This window comes from Rhineura floridana, chromosome 6, assembly GCF_030035675.1.
Source record: "Rhineura floridana isolate rRhiFlo1 chromosome 6, rRhiFlo1.hap2, whole genome shotgun sequence".
In the NCBI taxonomy this organism is placed as follows: domain Eukaryota; kingdom Metazoa; phylum Chordata; class Lepidosauria; order Squamata; family Rhineuridae; genus Rhineura; species Rhineura floridana.
In genome coordinates this window covers 149,032,345-149,055,299 of record NC_084485.1, presented here as the reverse complement: position 1 = coordinate 149,055,299, position 22,955 = coordinate 149,032,345, and the positions used below count along the sequence as shown (strand labels likewise).

The following is a 22,955-nucleotide window of genomic DNA, read 5'->3' as shown; positions in this document are numbered from 1 at the left end:
CAGTGTTCTGTTGATAGTTTTCAGGAGGTTTCAATCAGGAATAAAGTGCGCCAACAGGGGAATGTGTCTGCAACGACTTATCCTGAAAGAGATCTCTGTAAACTGACTAAAGACTGTGGTTAATGTTTTCTTTCAATTGCTTATTTTGGGGGATAATCTATAGGGGTTTGCTGTCACAACTGTGAACAGAGAACAGGACCTCAGATGTGTCCAGCTCTGTTCTGCAGCAGCACGTTGCAGAGGAATATTGATAACAGAAAGGCTGCCTTGCAAGGCAGTTGAATCACTTCCCAGGAAAACTGGCATTGCATGAATTAATAAAAATAGAGAGTTGTAGTTTCATACCAACTTTATTTCTCCCCCCCCTTATGAATCACTTATTTTGCACAACAACCACCTCAAGTTGACAATGAAATGCATGTGGTAGATTTAAAGGAATTGGATGAGGCTCTTTTAAGAGTGAGAAAAGTCTATTAATGGCACCGTTACACTTTCTTATTTTTCTGGAAAGGACAAAGACAGCACATGCTGCATCCTAAGAAGTGAATCTTGTGCAAGGCCAACAATATCCAAACAGACTACCAGGAGGGAACAGGAGGCCAGTCCTGGGGGAGGGGGGGAACACCATTTAGGTTTGGGCTGCTGTCCAGGTATTTTGAAGTCTGCTTTCCATAGGCGGAGCTTCATTTTACACAGAAACCACTTCTAGACGCAACCCTTAAATAGTGCTTCTCAAACAGGAACCCGTACAATACTGCTGGGACAGAGAAATTATCTGTGCTTTACACATGAAAGGAGCTTGCAAGGCTTGTAGCTCAGTCATGACCAGGTTTCCTGAGGTGGTAAACTAGTTTAGGACTTACTTCCAAAGACAGTATGTAGCCTTAAAAACTGAAGGTAGCAGTGAAAGCTGATCCACACATCATGGGAGGCAGCGACAGACACCAGCAACAGGCGGCTGGGGGGAGAGCCAGTGGCGGTGGCGGGGGAGAGCCAGCGACCGGTGGCGGTGGTGGTGAGAGCCAGTGACAGGTGGCGGCAGAGGCAGCGACAGGCGGGAAGGGGGTGGCAGGACAAGCAGTGGGAGTGCACACACACACCATCATCACTAACCTCAGCTCATCTGCTTCTGCCTTCTCCTTTCTTGCCCTCTGGCGCAGTCTGACTCTCCACTTCCTCCCTCATGCCTCCTAATACAGAGCATGAGGGAAGAGCAACACTGCACAGAACCCTATTGCGAGGCACATGTCTTTTGTCCACCAAACACAGGAGCAGACTTCCCCTGTCCCCCCCCCCATAACGTCCAAATGTAACGTGGGAAACATTATAGTTACAGCTGAAAAGTAATAAAATTACCACTCGTTCTGTTACAAGCAAAATGTAACGAAGTTACTCACTCGTTACGCAAAAAACGAACGAATTACAAATAACTCGTTATTTCTAACAAGTTACTTCCAAGCTCTGCTCTCACTTCATGTGGAGCAATTGGCTGAATCAAAAATAATATGTGTCACCTCTCTTTTCAATCTGGCTAAGTCAGTGACAATGCACCATGGAGTTTTCTAAAGTAATGCAAAGAACTATGTGGTGCACTCATTATTTGTGTGTCTCACCTCCTCTTCCCTGCCACTTTTTAGCCCACTGTCACTTGAAGAGAAAGGGAGTGAATATTGGTAGGCATGGGGGGGGGACTCCAGGGCCTCCAAATGCCAATTAGTGTTCTCTCTGTCACTCTGTATAGGCCAAGACAGACAGAACCACCACCGATATCAGCTGTAACTTTCAGAACTGTAACTTTCAGAACTTCTTCTTGAGGTTGCTTTTCCCTTCTCCTTCCCATTCCTTTTTCCTCATGTGCCATGTCTTTTTAGATTATAAGCCTGAGGGCAGAGAGTGTTTTAATGTTTTTTTAAGACACTCTGAGAGCCTTTTTGGCTAAAAAATGTGGTATAAATGCTATATATAATTGAGTGGCATGTATATTCTTATCAGAAAACACCCTTGCATCATTGTCAGGTCCCAGCCAGGGGAGTCCTCATCGAAGACCAGGAAGCTCCAGTCTTGGACTCAGGCTCCATCTAAAGATGAAGGGCCAGGGTCCTATGACAAAGTCCAAAACAGGCTGTCTGCACCTGGGTCATGTTTGGCCTCTGACATCAAGGCTAAACAACTCCTGAGCTCAAGGGAGAGGCGCTGCCTCCGACACCAAATTGGAACCCAGCACATCTGGAGGAGTGCCCAACTACAGGCCCGAACTCCTCAAGAGTAAAGGTCTCTGATGCCAGATGGAGACCTAGCCCATCTAGAGGATGTCTGACTACAGGGTTGTCACATGGAGGGTAGAGCAAATGTTGGTGGTTGTTGATTCAGAAAGTAAGACCCAAACCAACAGGATCAAATTACAAGAAAGGGGGTTTCAACTAAACATTAAGAAGAACATACTGATGGTATAAGCTGTTCAGCAGTGGAACAGACTCTCAGAAAGTGGTGGCCTCTCTTTTGTTAGAACGTATAAGCAGAGACCTATCAGAAATGCTATATAAACAAATTTCCTGCGTTTGTAATACAGGAGGACCAGATGACCTTTGAGTACCCTTCATCTCTGTGAGTCTATGTTACTTTAAGAAAAGTACTTTAAGGAAACATTCCTTTAAGGAAAGCTGCAGTTATTCCTTTACTGCCAAAACGTTTATACTAAAATTTCCCTGAAAGATTTCCCCTGGGATATTTTAAATGGCTACTTGCAGCATTAGCAAAATCTGTTTTAACATTGAATGGGTAATGCAGAAAATCACATAGGTGAAGGGCACATCCTGTGGTACTTTTTAAAAAATAGTGGTAAAGCGTGAAAGTGTATGTAAGAGGATAATATTTTGAAAACATCTCTCCAAGTCTCCCTATATGACCTCTCCTGACCTCTGTAGGTATCATATGGCCATAAGCCCTATGTGCTCCTTATGGAAAATTGCCCATCAGCTACAGAAGACCCCTTTGAAAAGCAGTATAGTTTTGTAGTATGCGGACAGCTGGCCAGAAAGCAAAACCCAAAACCTCTTCTTTCTTTTCATGGATCTTGATCATGTCAGAAAAGAGACTGTCTCTGATTGAATCCAGATTGAGCTATTTCCTGTTAGCGTGCTAACTCAGCCCGCAGTGTCTTATTCCATAAGTCAGTGTTATTGAATGGTTGCCTGCCAAGTCTCTTTAAAGACCTGAAGGAAGAATTACTGAAATAATTCAAACAAAAAATTATACCCCAGAAGTTCCTTAAAATGATTTCTAGCATGCTGGCGTTGGCTGCTGATAAATGTGTTTGTGTTGTTGTTGTTGTTTTGCACACATGTGCAGAGGCATTCTTGTTGGCCTCCCCACAGTTTTGGAACTCCTTTCCCTAGAGATTCATCAAAGTCCAAGCCTGGATAGTTTCTGGAAGATCCGTAGAACATTCTTGTTTGACCTGGCGTTGAACAGCCAAGTTTAGACAGGTGTGGGATAATCTTAATTTAGTTAGGTGGTATGTGTTTGTGTTGTTTTATTTCTAATTGTAGTTAGTTGCCATGAGTTGTTGGGAAGAGGGAGGTTTAAAACAGAACTAATTAATTTAGGGCTCCTCCAGTTGATCTATTTATTGACTGTCCTAATTTTCTTGCACAATGCTTATGTGAAGGATAGATTATATCTGGTCTTTATTGAGCATTCATCCTGATTTGCTTGCCTTTAATCATTCCTTATACAGCCACGAGAGTGGCTGTATACTATTGCCAGGATGGATTTTTCCCATTCTGCCATGTTAAATTGAAAGAAAAACCCATGCCATTCTGCTGCTTCCCATAAGCTCATTTCAAAATAAAATTTTATCAAACTTATAGTCCTGAACTCAGAAATACTTGCTTAACAATTGTCTAGGTTTTCATGCCGAAGCAATGTACAAAACACTCAGAGAGAATCTAGAGTTCAAACCAGGGAAAAAATCCAGATCCCTGTTGGACTTTTGTCTGTCACTGGGCTCATAATTTGTTGAAATTAATTAAAAATCAAATATGTTCATGGGGTACCTGTAATCCTATTACCGACCTTGCCGCATACTCTTGACTTTCATCTTTTGCTGTTTAAAAGTTTAAAAAATGCCTGGCTGATTTTTAATTAATCTAAGAAATTTAACATCGAAATCTATTATAGTGTCAGGCATGCTCAGTAAGAACCTACTGTCAGTGTTCTAAAAGCCAGACTAACAGCTGTTTGGCTTGGCTAATCTCATACCCACCCCAGATATTTTTTCCACTTTAAACAGTAATGGCTTCCCCCAAAGAATCCTGGGAAGTGTAGTTTGTGAAGGGTGCTGAGAGTTATTAGGAGACTGCTATTTCCCTGACAGAGCTCCAGTGTGGTTTAACAGTTAGCCCCTCTTCTGGTGATTGTAGCTCTGTGAGAGGAATAGGGTGTCTCCTAACGACTCAGCACCCTTCACAAACTACACTTCTCAGGATTCTTTGGGAGAAGCCATGTCTGTTTAAAGTGGAAAAAATGTCTTGTATGGATGTGGCCAGGGACAGCTTTGGTTTAAATTTGGGTGGGAGACTCCATGTGTCTGCTGTAGAATGAAAAGGTGGGGGAAGCCCCCAAAATTAATGATACTGTTAACAATATTTTCCTTTTGGAAAGGAAAGGGGCTTTCCCTCTGCCCAGTGCCCACTGACGCAATCTCCTCCTGTCCTCCTCTCCCTCCTCTCCTCCTTGGTCCCTATCCCTACCCTTCCTCCCCTTCTCTCCCCCTCCCTGCCTCCCGCTCAGGTCAGTTTCACCTATCCTAAGCATGATTGCACAGGAGTAAATCCCATTGAACTTAATAAGCATGCAAATGATCAAACCTACCCACCTCTCCTCCTCCCTCCTAAACCCTCCCTCCTGCCCCTCCCCTCCCCCTTCCTTCCCCCTGCTTCCCCCTTACCCCCACACATTCCAATCCCCTCCTTCTCCCCTCTCCTCCCTCTCCCCTCCCCTCCTTTCTTCCTTCCTTCCCTTCTCCACTCTCCTCCTCCCTCCCTCCCTCCCTCCCTCCCCTTTCTCCTCCTCCCTCATGGTCAGGTTCACCTATCCTAAGCATGACTGCATGGAGGCACATGTTACCATTTTTTTAAGCTATACAGGAAGTGGATTGGACTGTGAAAGACCAACCCAAATTGTGTTTGCATTTTTACAAATTTGTAGGGCAGTCCAGTATCTCAGAGAGGAGGTCAGGTCTTCTGCTCCCCTATCTTGTTGCAGTTTGTGGGTGGTTTTAGATTGATTACAGTTGATGTTTTGCTTATATGTTGTATTTTATATGTTGTATTTTATCCTATTATGTACGCCGTCTAGAGTGGCCGTTAATTCGGCCAGATAGGCGGCTTAGAAATAAAATTTTATTATTATTATTATAGTGCATTCACTATAGCTGTACAATTTCCCTGCTTTTTAAAGTTTGATAGAAATATCTGTTAGCTATAGGTATGTTCTTAAACCACAAGGTGTTTTTTTTGCCAATTAGTGATTCGTTCCAAACTTTTCAACGGATTTCGTCATCACTTTCCTAGCTACAAAAATTCAGTTTCTTTTTAACATTGGATTAGTTCCGCAAGGGTGACAGAGTGCTTTAATCCACTTTAATTGAACAACCCTGAATTTCCCAATATGCACTTGAATTCCTCCTGCAAAATACTGACAATATGGAGGACCCTAAATAGGATGTAGAGTAAAGTGCATTTTGAACAATTGATTGTTAAAGCCAATTGTACAGAGAGATAACTAAATTGGAGTTAATGCTTAAAGAACTGGAAATAGAGAATTACCAGGTTGGTCTAAGTCACTATCCAGCCTGCACAAAGTGTGATCCACTAAATAGCCACATAAGGCAGCAGCCCACATATATGTTGATGAACCTCTTGGTTTTGCTGCCTGCTTAGGACTCCAAAAACAGGGATGTCAGGCACTTGGCAGGCAATATGTTACATGGCTGCGGGCCTGCTTTCAGTTTCATAGATCCCAAGTTGTGCAATATGTTTCCTTAATATAGCTGTGGTTTTTGCATTAGTAGCAGAGTTTAGAACAAAATACGATTGTTAATAGCATGATCTAATTGTTCTTTTAGGAAGTCAGTGAATGAAAAATGATGATAGACTTGAGGGTGAGGCACCAAGAATTGTTCTCTGTAGGCTTCTGCTTCAAAGGATACTCTCTCTGCATTTACACAGCATAACAAGCCATACACCACGGCTTGCTGTGAATAGAGCAGCATGCTAGTGGACACTGCTGAATCGCTCCCATTTTGTTCCTCCCTTTATTGAGCCAGGAGCAATAATACAAGCTTTGGCTTACCACAGTGTGTGAACCAATGCTTGTGATTCATTGCTCTCAAACAAACCACAGTCAGAAAGTCAAGAACAAACCTTGGTTTAACATCATGGTTTGTTTGGAGAAGAATAAACCATGAGTGCTGATTCACATGCCACAGTAAGCCAAGGTTTGTTGCTCCCAGCTCCAGGAAGGAAAGAGCAAAGTGGGAATGATTTAGCAGCACGCACTAGCATGCTACTCGTTCATGGTAAGCCTTTAATATACAAACATTATATTTAAAACCTTTTTCATGAAAACTTCTAAGGAAGACTGACAAACTGGGTTACTGGTTCTATTTCTGTACTGTTCTTAACAAATTAGGAAGTTGTGGGGGGGTTGTATTCTCTAAATGTGACTTTCTGTCATTTAAACCGATCACCTTGTTGAAATAATTCCTCCCTGATTCCTCAGCTGAAAAAATAATTATAAATTGTTCCCCATTCATAATTGTTTGCTAAATGCCAATATACCTCAAGGTTGTGCCCTGAGGATTCATGCATCATATGTCTAAGGAGGAAGTCTAAAGGGGAAAGGCCTTTCTTAAAAACATCAGTATATGCAACATGTAGTGGAGCTAAGAAGCTGAAGGGATATATGCAGAGACATGGGGGATGGGTTCAGTTGATAGTGGCTCCTTCTCATGTACGACGAGAGAAAAATGAAGTTGTAATGGTAATAATCAAAAGTCGTAATCAAGTCGTAATCAACTTGAAGGCACATAACACACACGCACACACACGGATAACAAAGCAGTAGGGACTAAGCCTGTTAGAGTGGCTACAGTATATGGGTTGTATTCAGTTAAGTCTTACTCAGAGTGAATGAATGGACTGCCTTCAAGTCAATCCTGACTTATGGCGACCCTACGAATAGGGTTTTCATGGTAAGTGGTATTCAGAGGGAGTTTACCTTTGCCTTCCTCTGAGGCTGAGAGGTAGTGACTGGCCCAAGGTCGCCCAGTGAGCTTCATGACTGTGTGGGGATTCGAACCCTGGTCTCCCAGGTTGTAGTCCAACACCTTAACCACTACACCACACCGGCTCTATTTACTCAGAGTGGACCCACTGAAATTAATAAACCTAAGTCAGTCATACATATTAACTTCAATGGGTCTACTCTGAGTAGGATTAGCATTGACTACTACCCTACCTCTCTGAGTAGAGTTCATTGAGCACACACCCTGTGCCTCAAAGGGGATTCTATGTATCACACCTGACACACTGATGACTTCCATCTCTGCTGTACCCAGGATTTCACTGCCACAAGGAAGGACTTTTTGGTGATGTGTGTATGCAATCCTTTGCATGTTTACTTGGAAGTGGGGATGGAGGAGAACTTTGATTCAGTACACATTTAAAGGTGAATCCACTTAATTCACACTTTCCAAAACAATACACGAACTGAAATGCAGCCAATCGTTTGAAATTCCCACTTCTCCAAATTTTGTAATGCAGTTCTTCAGCCCAGTATTGCATGCAAAATACGAATACTAAAGTGTGCCTTAAAATGCATATATTAGGGGAAACTGTTGTGCAAAAACATGTATAAGGAAAATTGCATACAAAAATGTGTAAATTAGGAGAAATTAGTATTAAAATACTTTTAAAAAATGCAAACTGATGCCTAATGTCCACCTGGCAAAGTGATAGAGTGCCCCTTTCTGATTCACTTTTTATAGAGAGGAAACCACAGTCTACTGCACTCCTCCTTCCTCCTTTTTGCTACAGCAGTTACATGCAGAAAGTAAAATATTTTTTGCAAAGGGCTGAAGAATCTTAGTTGCAAAAGAAGATAGCCAGGGGAAAGAACTGTGGGTTGTGACAGTGTTACACTTAAGAACTGCTGAGGCTGGGTACAAGCTAGTGGGATGGAAATAGAAAGGACCACAGTCCTTTGTACCAGCTGGTGATGTGATAGCCTCATCTTGACAGAGAGATCCGTCAGAGAGTGGCTGTATTTCTCAGTGATGAGAAAGGCCTAAACACTTCCCATTCCATTTTGATCCTGTAAGAGGATCTGAAGAAGAATAAACAATGAAGTCATTGAGCCATCCTCAGTTGGCATACCCTCTCTGTACCATAATCATCGATGGTTTTCATAGTGTAAATGTAAGTGATGAAACTCCTCTTGGGAGACCACTAGTGTTTTATAGACCTCATCGCTAAAAAATGTTGCCTGATAATGTTTCCCTTTGTGTAAACCATTACTGATAAGAGAGATTGACACATGCCTCCTATTCCAAATAGTGCATATGAAATAATCATCTCTAGCATAGCTTGATACATTAAGAAGTGGAAAAAAACCACATATATTCCCCACCCAAACTTCTTAGTACCTATCCATCCTTTTTCTCTTCCTCTCCACTCCCCTGTTCTCCGCTTCCCACTCCCACACAGAGTACTGGTTTGCTCATTATCTCTGTGGAAACTACCATGCTGGAAAACTTGAGTTGCATGAAGGCCCTACCACATGCATAGCTGTTGATATAAATGTCTGCCCACATGATATCTTTGTCAGGTCAGCTTCTCTATGAACAGCCTTTCTTCTCTGTCATAATCACACAAACACATTCTCGCTATACTTGCACAGTTACTTTTTTTCTCCCTCTCTTACCCACACACATGCACACATATATACACTGAGCCTCTTAATAGAGGAGGATAGAGGCCACCTCCTACCACTAACCTTTGATGCTTTGGTGACTTTGGCTCACATGGTTGGGCCAGATCATACCTGCCCCAACTTTGTTCTAGGTATGAAGGAGGAATCCGTTTTTAATGTCAGATTAAATTTGGCAGTTCTGACTCAAGGTAGAAACACATTCTCTGTTCTTCCGGTTCCAGTGCGTCTCCACCTCTCTCTTCTGAAAAGAGGGGCACACAACACTAGTCAAACCCTGCCCCTTTTTACTGTAAAACGTGGTAGGAACAGCTAGAGTGTGTTTTTAAAAATTCAGCTTCAAAAAGATTTTGCAACTGATCGGCAGATCAACCTGTTCCTCCTCCAGATGTGGGTAATGGAAACACGTTGATCTGGTGATTAGTGTGTACACAGCCTCAGTTGAGCTTTGCCTGCATCACACTGCCTCTTGCATCAAGTGCTTTTGCTCATGTGTTGACTTCTTTTTTTAAAAGCCTGACTAATTATATGCAAAATTATACACCAAAATTATGTATTAATACTTATAAAAGAATTCAGCCCATGTGACACTATATTTTTTGCAGCATAAGTTTACTAGTGTGAATATGTAAGTATGTTATACAGTTATGCATTGTTTTATGTATCTGTTTATGGGCTGATCACTTTAGGAAACTTGTAGTATATAAGCATATAATATTATATGTATAATAATAATGCACACAATATGCAATAATTGTTTGCAGTTTTAGCAAAACTGGTAAAAAAGAACTAGCTTCTTGTCAAGATCAAGGAGCGAGATGAGAATTAGAAAAAAACCTCTGCAGATAAGCTTGATATTGAGATTTTCAGATTCCATAGCTCTGTTGTTCTGCAAGATTCTGAGTGCATTTTGTTAGATGCTTGAGTTTGGAGGACTGGCTTCTCCAGCCATCCTAAAAACAAAGTTACTAATTCATTCTTATTTTTTTCTAATCCGCTTGTATTCAGATCCCTACGTTAGCCATCTGGAGTGTAAAGTAAAATAGGGGGGAAATAGCATCTCTAACGGCTTCCATGCCTAGTTACCGGGAGGAGATTCTTACACAAGAGGCTGCTTAATAGTTTCAGATTCCTGCAGGACAATAACATCATTCCTTTGCACATGTACAAATTGATTATGGGCCTCTGTGCAAGTGCCTGCATTTGTCAAAATGGGTGCTCCTGTCCCTGTGATTTGCTAAAGGGCCCACTTTCTCTGTAATAGTCAGTTCTACAAAGGCTGGTTGCCAAAGTCACTGAAATCCTTGATATTCAGTTCATTAACTTTAGTAACTTTTGGATGAGAATCTCAGCAGGCTAAAACAGTTAGAAAAGCTTGACGTTTCAATTTCAATTTCAAGAAGTTAAAAAATGTGTCTTGGTCATGGCAAACGGCTAAACAAAAATAAAACAGGAATTGCAAAATATGGCATCCGTTCCTTGTGAGATGTGTGAACAAAAGAGAACACCATTCCACAGAACAACAAAATATCTGAATAATAATACCTTGTTTGTTACATTGGTATCTCAGGTTTCTGGGTGGTCTCCCATCCAAGACTGCCCAGGTTCATACTTGCTTAGCATTACAGTTGGGTGCTTTCAAGACTTTTCTGTTTTAGACTGATATTATGTCAAGCTTTTGTTGCCTGTGTTGATTTTGGCTTCATCTTCATTGGTGCAGCCAATTCTGGTTTTTTCCTTTAAAAGTTTGGTTACATTTTTGGAGCATATGTGGAGGAAGCTTACTTCCAATCCTCCTGTTGTGAAAATAAAATAACGTATAGTCTTTCAGCAGGACTAAGCCCATAAATTACTACATTATTACGTTTACTAAAAACACGTGGCCATTGCCAAGAACAGCAGCCAAGGTCTAGGTCCGCCAGAACACAAACTGTGTGATGCGACATCACAATGTCATGTATTTCCCCACCGGGCTGTATATCAAGAATGGGAACTGGTGGCCTTCCAAATGCTATAGGACTCCAACTCCCATCAGCCCCAGTCCACACGGCCAATGGCCAGGGATGATGAAAGTTGTAGTTCAGCAACACCTGGAGGGCCACAGGCTCCCCACCCCTGCTCTACATCATTGGCTGCTGCAACATGGGGAAACACATGGAATGAGGATGTCATGTCATACACTACATTACTACAGGTTTCAGAAGAGGCACCAGACATGGGGCTGCTATCTATTATGTGTTTTTGGTAATATGTAGGCTATTTTTCCATTTTATTGAAATATTCATGCCATACATGTCATAGCATATGACAGTATACTGAATGTTCAGATATGGACTGGCTTCAAGGGTCAGCATTGTCAGGCACCTCACAAGGCCTTCATCCCATTCGGGGGCCTACTGCCAACTCCCAGAGCACCCTTGTCTTACTGCTTCACCTTTTATGTATTGCTGCCTGTTCACATGCCCTCTCCAAGCAGGTGAGAGCAACAAGAAGGTAGAACAGCAGCCTCTGCTCCTCTTGCCCTGTTCATCTGGACAGTGGCACAGACTGAGCCCAGAGGGAGAGCAAGGGAACAGCCCGTGGTGAGAGCAGTGAGGAGGAGGTGGACCGAAGTCAGAGAGGGAGACCTGCTGAGGGCATTTTGTCTAAGGACTCCACAAAACCCAGAGCCAGCACTTGATCAGTAGATCTTTGAGAATTTAATAATGCTCAAAAGCTCTGCTGTCATTATTTATTCCCTACACTTGCTCTTGTGAGCTCAGAGTGGCTTCTGTATGGTTCCCAGGGGATCTCCCACCTAGACATCTTGAAGTGCCAGACCTATTTAGTGTAATCAGTAAAGCTGTGCTGTGTGCCTTCAGACTATTCCTGGGTATCTCCTGTGAAAAGTATTTCAGTACAACCACTCCCTTCTTGGTAGGGGTGATTAATTTCCCCTTTTGTTTTTCTTGTTTGTTGTATAGGTTGAAGGGGACCAACTGCCCCCAGGTCATACCATCAGCCAATATGAGACATGTAAGATCAGGACAATAAAAGCTGGCACTCTGGAGAAGCTTGTGGAGAACCTTCTAACAGCTTTTGGGGACAATGACTTCACCTATATCAGCATATTTCTGTCAACATACAGGGGCTTTGCATCTACAAAAGAAGTTCTGGAACTTCTTCTTGACAGGTAAGACTCGGTGGCTAGATGAGAGGAAAATTGTTGTAACTGATGTCATGCAAACTGTCATAAAGAAATGCAGGGACATACAGATTTGTAGATTTGTTTTATGAGGTAAAATTTGCTTTCTGAATTACTGCTAACGTGATGGGCTTTTAACATGAATTTAAAAGAAGGGTCTGCAGCCTGACATTCCAGTTTGATAATCAGGGCTGGGTGCGCTACTTCATGCCTTCAAGTTACATCAGCTTTTATTCTGAAAATACAGGTTTCTAGCCCTCATCTTAGCAAAAGAAAAAGGAAAAATAACTCTGCTTCTGGGGTGGAGCTTTAGTGCAGTATCCTTCTGCATGATTCAGTCCTCAAATATTTCCTTTCCCCATATCCCTCCTGCTCATCTGTCTTTAATATTTATGGATTGGATCCACTGTATGTTAGTTGAGCTTAGTTCCCATTGAAAAGTTAAGTCATGATTAACTTGTCCCATTGATTTCAATAGGAACTAAGTTCAACTAACTTAGGCTGCAATCCAATACACACTTACCTGAGAATAACCCATTAAACCCAATGAAACTTACTTCTGAGTGGACATGTACTGGATTGCAGCCTAAGTTTGGATCCAGCCATATGTCTCCTTTTCAATTTGATTCAACTTCATGCTGAAGAGGCTGATAGGTCATTCTAGGCAGGGCGGTGTGTCAGCATAACCCAAATGTCTGTTTCTGGTAGTAATAATAATATAGTTTTCCAAATGGCAGGAGGATCTGCTGTGCTGGAGGAGTTTGGATGAAGGGAGGTATCCCTTGGTCCAGACCTACCTGCCTCTGCTGGTGAGGAGCATTTGCCCAAATGGTGGGCGGGTGCTACTGCCAGTGGGATCCTCACCAACAGTAGCCAGTAGAAACTCCCGAAATGGGGGCTTCAGGGGCAGGGTAAGACTGGATTCTGACTCAGCACTGCTGGCGTTACACGGTGGAAACAGAGCCAATACGAGTCTCTTCGCTGCACCAGCCTAACAGCTGACACAGCAAAGAGGCACTCTTTCCTCTCCCTCTCCCCCCAAAGGCCATGAGTATTGGGGCTGTGGATGTGGTAGTGGATATTCTGCTCCATCAAGCCCTGCCACTGCCAGCCAGTGATTTGGATTGAGATTTAGGGGATTATTGTAGATGGGTTGCCACGGTAGATGGATTCTTGCCACGGGTTTAGAAGTCAATGTTATGTTTATTTATTGACTGCTTGTATAAGCTGCGTCATAACAAAAGGTTCTCAGGGTGGCTTACAATCTGATGCTGCCCAGAAAACTTATTAGTACTTCTGCTTCTATGTCAGGGTTCAAAAACAGCAGGTAAGTCCAGATGAAGGACATGGCTCTGTGGGAGAAAATGCTTTTGCTGGGTTTCTGGGCCCTGACCTATGGCAATGATGTCGTTACTGAATGCCAGAACCTGAGACTCTGCAGCAAATGTGTTTTGTATCTCAACCTCAGTTTCTCTACCACACTTGCAGACCTAGACAGCAGGACAGCTAACTCAGGTTCGCAAGTGAGCTTACTGAAGCTGAGCCTGCTACCACTTTACTTTAAAACTTAACTTCCCCAGAGCACAATGAGAGTGGCAGTGAACTCAGGTGCTCAGATGCCACCTCTGAGCCTATTGCAAAGATATTGAAGGCCCCCTCGCTTATCTGGCACCCTCATTGGTTTAGCAACCCCAGAGGTGACATCTGAGTGGCTGAACTCGACTGCCACTCTCACTGAGTTCAGGCAGGCCACGTTTTACAGTTAAAGTAAAGCAATGACAGGCTGCAGGTACTAGGAGCAGCACTTTGTAGCACACTGATGCTTGCTGCCCACTGCCAGTTATTTGGGGGCACTGTACTTATACCCCTTGGTCTGATGGTAATGGTGCCACTGATATATGAAATAAATAAGGTACATCTGCCCTTGGTCTTTTACAAGCAAGTCATGGTTCTGCAAGGAAATAGAGCTCCTGGGAATAGCCACACACTTTGCCCTCTCCAAAATACCAAGGCAATTGTGTATGTGTGTGTGTAAGGATCTCTAACACAGCATGCTTATCAACTCTCCATAATTCCCATGATGATTCAGGTGCAGCTGTAGCATTTCAAGTGTTGTGAAACCAATATAATTTTGAAAGGAAACAGAGCTTTTATGAAGGTCAGTGTCCAAACAGTGGAAGCTGTATGATCCTATTTGGTTTGTCCTTTCCAAAGCAAGCATACTTTAATCTCATGGCCAAAGAGGAAAACTGAATTTGTCTCTTCATACAGCCTGCTTTGCTAGCTTCACACAATCCATGTGTTTTCCTGGAGTTTGTACTGTAAATCCAGAGATGAAAGTGAACAGAATTTTAAAAGCAAACACCAGGAACCAATCCCTTACAAATATTGTAAAAGGATAAATTTTCATTGCAAGCTGTGGCTTTCAGTTTCCTTTTAAAGGGTATCTTATGCTGCAAAGCAAGGGGAGTGATTTGTATGCTGTCCTCCTGAGCAAGGTTGAGCTTCCTGTGGGGAGGTCTGCTTTAGTCATGGCTGGCTGGCTGAGGCACAGAACTGGGGGTGGCAGAGGGGTGCTTGTACTGCAGCTGTTCATTGTTGTTCCTCCTTTGTAGTTTAACAAAGAACATCAGTTTGCAGACTGTCAATCCAGCACTTTCATGAAACACAGAGCTATATATAGTATGTTCACTCCCTTCAATCAGGGTTTAAGGACTGTCAGTGGAAAGATGAAAAGAGAAGTGCTTTTCCAGTGACTGGACAGGAACCGATGCAACCTTCGAACAGCTGTGGGTTTGATTGCTTTGGGTCCAAACCAAAGATGGTAGCATGTGTTATTAGGATTTTCTTCTTGTGACAAATACGATGAAGTTGTATGTTTAAAATGGGGTTGTAGATGTATGGCCTCTGTCAGCAGAACTAAAGACTCGTTTGTACTCCCAGTTGAGGAAGTTACCAAGTAGTAAACTTGCCTTTGTTTTACTGGGAGATTTTGTTTTTATCCCCCCCCCATTTTTAATAATATAACAGTATGTACATAACTGCAAACCCTTAGAATATAATCAATTTGATTTAGGAAAAAAAGAGGAAACACCAAAATAGGCCAAACCACAATTATTCAATTAACATTTTAAATAGAATTGACTTTTTCATTCCAGAAAATCAATATAAAAGCGCTCTTTAAAAGAACCTTAATCTTGTATAGTGAGAGGTTGAGGTTTTTGGTTGTTGGTTGGCTGTTGTTGATATGAGAATGTTCCCTAATGTTCACCTCTCTACATGTCTCCTGGTCTTCCAGGAATGAGCAATAAATGCCCTGCTTCTGATTCCAGATGTAACACTAAAATCTGTGTCCCTTTAAATAATTCCTTCTTGATGGTATAATCAAATCTGTAGAGAATCCTGTACACACTTACCTGGGAATAGGGATGGGCAAATCTGTCAATTTTGGCTTCTCTCAGTTTCTCATTTTCCCAATCTTAAATTCAGTTCTCTACATTTTCACATCAGTGTGCTTTTTTCTAAAGGCCTCATGATAATTCACCAGCATTTTACTTCAAATTTCTCCTAATACATACATTGTTGTATGCAATTTCTCCTAATACACACGTTTTGGCATACCAGTTTCCCCTAATTTTGTATATCCTTTTCTCCAAGATAGATAGATAGATAGATAGAGATTGAGATTAGATATAGATATAGATATTTATGCACACTTTACCCTCGTATATGCACTTTGGTATACATTACTTCGCTGGAGACCTGCACTGGAAAATTAAAAGAAGTGCGAATTTTTTTTTTTAATCATTTTTATTCAAATTTTTCAAAAGACAAACAAAACAAAGTCAAAAAACATAACAATACAACAAAAAAAATAAAAATAAAATAGTTGACTTCCGATTTGTCGCAGATCAGCTATAAGTATATAATATATATCAAACCTGTCCCTTAATGTATACATACAGGATCACTTTTCTCCATAGGCTATCTTAGTTAATCGTCAAATCCCAATATCATCATTTTATTTTGATCTTTCAACAAAAAGTCTAAGAGAGGCTTCCATTCCTTAAGAAATGTATCTGTCGATTTTTCTCTAAGTAGACATGTCAATTTATCCATTTCTACTAAGTCCATTAATTTCAATAGCCATTCTTCCATTGTTGGTGTTGATTCCATTTTCCACTTTTGTGCATATAATAATCTTGCTGCCGTAATCATATATAATATTATTCTTCCATATTTCTTTTCTATTTGTTTATCCATAAAACCCAATAAAAAAAATTCTGGTTTTGACTGAATATTTATCTTTAGAATTTTTTGCATCTTCCTACCTATCTGTGCCCAAAATGATTTTGCCTTTTTACACAGCCACCACATATGATAAAATGATCCTTCTTGTTGTTTACATTTCCAACAAACATTAGAAACATTACTATACATTTTTGACAACTTTTCTGGAGTCATGGACCAACGGTACATCATTTTATAGAAATTTTCTTTAAGGTTATAGCATAGTGTAAATCTCAAGCCTTTTTTCCACATATTTTCCCATTGATCCATTTGTATGTTATAACCAAATTTTTTTGCCCACTTTACCATACACTCTTTTACTTGTTCTTCATCCATATCCATTTTCAGTAAGAGTTTATACATTTTCGCAATTATATTTTCATCATTTGTGCACAATCCTATTTCAAAATCAGATTTACTTATTTCAAACCCATACATTTTCTTGTCCATTTTATATCTTTCTAACAATTGTAAATAGGCAAACCATTGAAAACTATATCCTTCCTTTGTCAGTTGTTCTCTCTCTTTCATTATATATTCTCCATGTACATTTTCTAATAGTTCTTGATAAGTTAACCATTTCTCTTTTCCAGCCATTTCTCTTCTGTAAAACGCTTCTTGACTTGAGACACATAATGGTATTTTCGAATAAAACCTTGGTTTATATCTATTCCATATTTTCAACAGAGGACGTCTTATAAAATGATTATTAAAGTCTACATTTACTTTTACTTTGTCATACCATAGATATCCATGCCATCCCCAAAGAAGTGCGAATTTTTAAAGATGGCTGTGTTTCAGTTCATATATTGTTTCAGAAAGTGCAAATTAGGTAGATTTGCTTTTAAATATGTATGGACTTGAATATCTCCTCCATCCCTACCTGGGAGGACTCAGTGAACCCAGTGAGACTTACTTCTGAGTAGACATGTATAGGCCTGCACTGCAAGTTATATTATCACATTGAACAAATACTCCCAAAACATATGAAGTACAGAACCCTTTAATTTACATTCTTTCTAATCATAATTTAAACCTGCTCTATAAAATGTCTTCAATAGTCCTGGGGCTAGATGCCCGAAGGGTTTAAAAGAAAAAGTAGGACACCCCTTTTATTTATATATAGTTTACATCATAATAGGGGTGACTACTGACTACAGGTTTTGTATCTGACCCCAATTCGGCACTTTGGGAAATACCCCACCTCAGTAAAAGGCACTTTATAGAGTGCCTGATTTGCCTCAGGGTCCAAATGAGTCTGCTTCATCCTGCCTCCAATCATTATTGGGTTGTGTGTGTGTTTTAATGGCTATAACTTACTTTCCTTTTGACAGAATTGGATAAAATTTGCAGGCATAGTTGCCTCTCAAAAGTGGGTAAAGCCGGCTAAATTACAGTCAACTGGCCTTGGGATTTTTCTGCTGGTCACCTTTATAATGCTTTTAAGTAGTCTAACTTTTTTATTTGGGGTCAGAATTGGATGGCTGCAGTAATTTTTCTGCAAGGACATAATTACAGTTACGGTGTGAGTAAAAAAGGAATCACAATCTCCCCACGTGTTTTGTGGGGAATTGGTCTGAAAATGGTAGACTTAAGAGAGGTGCCCATGGGTATGAACCTGCCAAATTGCAAACGAATAGATCCAGGGCTTCTGTGCTAGGCATTTTTTAATATTCGTTTGAGGGATGGGAAGAACTGAAAGGGATTTGCTTTCCACATAAAATCATTCCCTCTGATAACAAGCTTGACTTGTCAGTCACAACTGAGCTCTCCCTTTGCTCTCTCTGCACTCTGCTGTTTGTTCTCCCTTCCCTCATCACCTTGCACAAGCATTATTCCATATATGGGAAGCTTAAAGATATTTAGCTTTGCTTTTATTAGATACTTGTCTGCAGCATTTTGTGTCATCTGGATCACTGAGACACCACGAAGTGGTGTCTCTGCTTTTACCTGTACCGCCTCATATAGATCCTGCTTCACCTCTGACAAGCCAAAAATTGCTCTAAGGCACCTCCCTTCGACTTGGGATTCAGAACTTGTCTGAATCTAATGCTTACCTCTGCATAAGGACTGAGCTTTGCAGCCTAGGGCCGAAATAAGACACGGACAACAGCTGCTGGGTTAAAATAATGGGCCACTTTTATTAAACCAAATTCAATTAAAATAATGAACCTGCAGAGGGGAACTTAAGTGCGGGAGCATCCTGATGACCCAGGCAAAGCCTGCTGCAGCTATAGGGCGACCAACTTTTGTTGGCTCAAGGGCCTGCCAATCTGCCAAACCCCTGCCCCAGCCACACCCTGAAGGTGTGTAGGGGGGCCAAATCATGTCACCGCCCCTCGGTGCCCTGAAACTCTGAGTGGATGAGGCACGTTGACCCCAAAAGCAGTCCATATTCTGCCCCCGGGTCGTATAGCCCTGAGCTGCAGGCCTCCAGAGCCACCTGTCATCCCCAAAGGTGCCTAAAGGTGTCACCTAGTTGTCCTTCCCCTTTTAACCTTTTCCCGCACTTCCTTGCCACAAAAGGGGACAAGCCTCAGCTTTGTCTCCCTTTACCCCACAGCTGAGAAGAATCTCATGCAAGCCCTTCTGCAGGTCTGCTAGCAGGATGTCATTACCTGCATTGGTCAGGTGAACACCGTCTGGCAAGAATAGCTCCAGCTTATCATGTCTTATCTCTGGATGATGAATAACAAAACCACCAGAGTCCCACACAGCCTTCTGTATTTGCCTATTAACTTTTTTGCGGGTCCTATTTATCCCTCTGCGGTCCCCAATGCAATTCCATTTCCTGCTTGTTAGGATGTCAGACCACACTAAGTGTACTCCCGGCCAGTGCCGCCCAATGGTCTGGAAGTCACAACAAGCCTGCCAGATAAGGGCCTTGCCCTTCAACAAATGCAGGTCATTCCCCCGAGGTGAACGACAAGAAACTGGGGCACAGCCTGATCTGAAGCCCGCTGGAACAACATGGGGAGGAGCCCATCCCAGCGCATCCCTCGGTGGCTGAGCCACTGCACTGAGGCCCATTGACTAAGCCCCAGCTGCATACCAAAATGAGACTTCACCAACCTGCAGCCTGCCCAGAATACCATACTGTGGCCGCAGAGGAGGATGTGCACCCGCTCTGCTCCCTTCCAGCAGCCTGTCAAAAACATCAGCTTAGCACAAGCACAATAACAATTCAACAGTTGGCTTTCCAGATCCCAGTAAGTGGTCTAATATAAGCTTTGTAGGTGTCAGAATGCCATCTGCCAACTGCAAGCAGACTCTCTTGCGAGAAACCCAGGTAGGCGGCTGTAGAAGCCTCACTTATCTGGGAGAAGTGCATCCCAAGTTTGTTGGTGTCCACACCCATGTTGCGAAGCATGGCCTTGGCTGCTGCCCAGAACTGGTATTTGGTGAGGGGCTGGCCATCCCTTTGTGTAAATCGGTACCTGGTCTGCAGCCCCCAAACTGTCATGAAGCACCATAGGGCTGTTACTGGGCAGAGTTCTTCCCATTGGGGGATACTACAATCAAGCATCCCTTACAATGTTGGTCTTGGACCAACGCAGTTGCAGATGTGTCCATTCCTCCTTCCAGGTGAGGTCAGAAACCAATAGAGCCTGCAGGGAATGGTCCGTTTTAGACCCTGCTACCACCTCCCCGATCCAGAAGGCCCCAAAAACAGGGTGAGGGCAGCCTTGTGATATAGCAGTGCCTCAAAGGGGGAAGAATGTAAGTCCTTCCACTGTCCCTGTAGCCCAAGCAATGGTTCTGGGGAAAAGGGTAGGCGAGCATCTGGGGGGCCTGGGTGTTCGCAAGTCCAGCCCTCCAACTTTCAGCAAACTCAGAAGTTGCCCAAATAATCCTGGAAGCTCTGCACCTTGGCTAGAAAGGCGAGGCTGGAGAGTTTACCTCGATCTTGACCAAAAGGCCCCTGCTTCTGCCCTCTACACAGAACTCAATAAGATGCTCCACGGGGATGGGCCAATCGTAGGCGTAGCCCCTGGCTTTCCTGAAGACTGATAGCTCCCTACCTGTTCTCTGATAGCTGGACATAGTGCTGGGTGCAACAGACAGGCTTATGGCCCTTTCTGACTTGAGCCTCCAATCTCCCATAATGCTGGGGGCACCATGTCCGTCTGGGCCCTTGCAAATGGCACCAGCTGGTGAAACCTCTCCATCTAGTTCCGTGATAGAGCATCAGCAATACTGTTATCAGTACCCGGAACATGGCATGCCAGAAACAGAATATTATAGAGGAGACACTGCAGCACACACGAGGCACATGACACTGGGGTTTCTTGAACACAGGGTGTTGATGACATGTACTTCAGCCAGGTTGTCACACCAAAAGTGGACTGTGGAATCACACAACCTGTCTAGCTAGAGGTGCACTGCCACGACAATGGGAAAAATTCCAGGAAGGTCAGGTCTCGGGTTAACCCAGCCTGAGCCCAGCCCTGCGGCAAGCTGCTATGGCACCAGAATTTGTTGAAAATAACTACAAAACCAAAAGAGCCGAAGGCATTGCAGTGCACCTGTAGCTCTGTCTCTAAATGGCGGTCCCTTCCTGAAGTGGGGGATCTGGAAACCAACCATGGAGACTTCTAACAAAAACTGTGCATCCTGAACTAAGGAGTAATAATTGAATAATCATTGGAGCTCCAGGAGCTTAACTGGGCTGGGGCCCTTTTCCCTGAGCTGCCCCAGCAGGTCCCTGTTCTTTGGGCTAGCGGTGTCCCAGTTACCATTCCTGTAAAGCTGGCCCCTGGGGCAACTAGAATAAGCATGGGGGCCCCACACATTGCACATTTGTGTCTGAATCTGCAACGGACCGACAGCAGAAGCCATGGGAGGTAAACTCCCAGCAGAACAGGCAGGATTGAACCCCCTGCCCTGCAGGCTCACAAGAAGGAGTTGCTGCTGACTGTCTAGCCACGAGGTGGCCGCTGTCTGTCCTATCCCCAGCCACAGGCCTGGAGTGTGACATAAACTGCAGCCACCGGTCAGCATCCTTCGTATCCCAGGGGAGGGCAGCATCGGAAGCTGCCCTCATACAAAACACCTCATCATAGGCGAGCCATGCTCCCCCTTCGAACTCAGAGTAGTTGCGATAGATGATGTCCAAATATTTAATCAGGATTGAGCCCCTTTGTGGCTGCTTCTGCATCACTACTGCCATATAAGTCAAATACGCAGGCAGACAGTTGGCCCAGGTGCACTCTATGTGCTGCCGCTTGGGTTTGTCCGAGTCCTTATCCTCCCCCTTGTCTTTATCCTTCCTGACTGGCTCCCTATATAAAAGGGGTCCACATATTTCCCTTTCCAGTTTTTTTCCTTGGTAGCGGGAAGTAGGTGAAAACCTAAGGGGGCTGAAGTCTCCCCAAACAATATAGCACCCTCTTGGACAGCACCTAGAGGGTCAGCTGCATCTGCAGGAAGAGTGGTGGACAGGGAGGACGGAGTCCCCCCTCCACCGATGTTCCTGGAGAGGACTGCCAAACCTGTCCCCTAATAAAAGAGACTGTTGGTGTGGCAAGTTATCCCCAGCCAGGCAATGGCCCTGATTGCTGGTCTACTTCTGTTCCTGGCTGGGGGGGAAAGGGCGAGGCCAGCCCCAGTCCCCCATAGCGAACCCCCAGAGCTTGGAAGTAACTCGTTAGAAATAACGAGTTACTTGTAATTTGTTACTATTTTGCATAACGAGTGGGTAACTTTGTTACATTTTGTATGTAACAGAACGAGAGGTAATTTCATTACTTTTGAGCTGCAAATGTAACTTTTTTGCGTTATATTTGGACGTTACTGGGGGGGAAAGCAGGGGAAATCATCTGCTGCTGTGATTGGTGGAATGGTGGAGGAAAGATATGTGCCTCAAACTGGGCTTCTGCGCTGTTTAGCTCTTCCCTCGTGCTCTATGAAGGCACGAGGGAGGAAGTGGAGAGTCAGACAGCGCTGGAGGGCAAGGAGGAGTAGAAGGCAGAAGCAGCAGAATGGAAGTGAAGAGCTGTGGAGGTGAGTGTATGTGTTACCCTTTCCAGCCTACTCTCCCTGCCTCCCCCAGCTCGTCCTGCCTCCCTCAGCCTGCTCGCCCGCCCCCTCTGCTCTTCCTGGCACCCCCTGCTTGTCCTCGCATCTCCTCTGCTTGTCCTTGCACCCCCTCCGCTTGTCCTTGCACCCTCTTTGCATCCCCTCCGCTTGTCCTTGCACCCTCTTTGCATCCCCTCCGCTTGTCCTTGCACCCTCTTTGCATCCCCTCCGCTTGTCCTTGCACCCTCTTTGCATCTCCTCCACTTGTCCTTGCACCCTCTTTGCATCTCCTCCGCTTGTCCTTGCACCCTCTTTGCATCCCCTCCGCTTGTCCTTGCACCCTCTTTGCGTCCCCTCCGCTTGTCCTTGCACTCTCTTTGCATCCCCTCCGCTTGTCCTTGCACCCTCTTTGCGTCCCCTCCGCTTGTTCTTGCACCCTCTCTGCATCCCCTCCGCTTGTCCTTGCACTCTC

The 22,955-nt window shown here is 43.4% G+C and overlaps 1 protein-coding gene across 2 annotated transcripts in view; it reads left to right on the top strand.

Annotated features, from left to right (window-relative positions):
- The window catches only part of RGL1 (ral guanine nucleotide dissociation stimulator like 1), a 194,825-nt gene that overhangs the window by 89,109 nt on the left and 82,761 nt on the right, over positions 1–22,955 (top strand). For both annotated transcript variants that reach the window (XM_061634056.1, XM_061634057.1), the window contains exon 8: positions 11,955–12,163. In XM_061634056.1, coding sequence (XP_061490040.1) covers positions 11,955–12,163 — 209 coding nt within the window. The remainder of the gene's footprint in view (positions 1–11,954; positions 12,164–22,955) is intronic.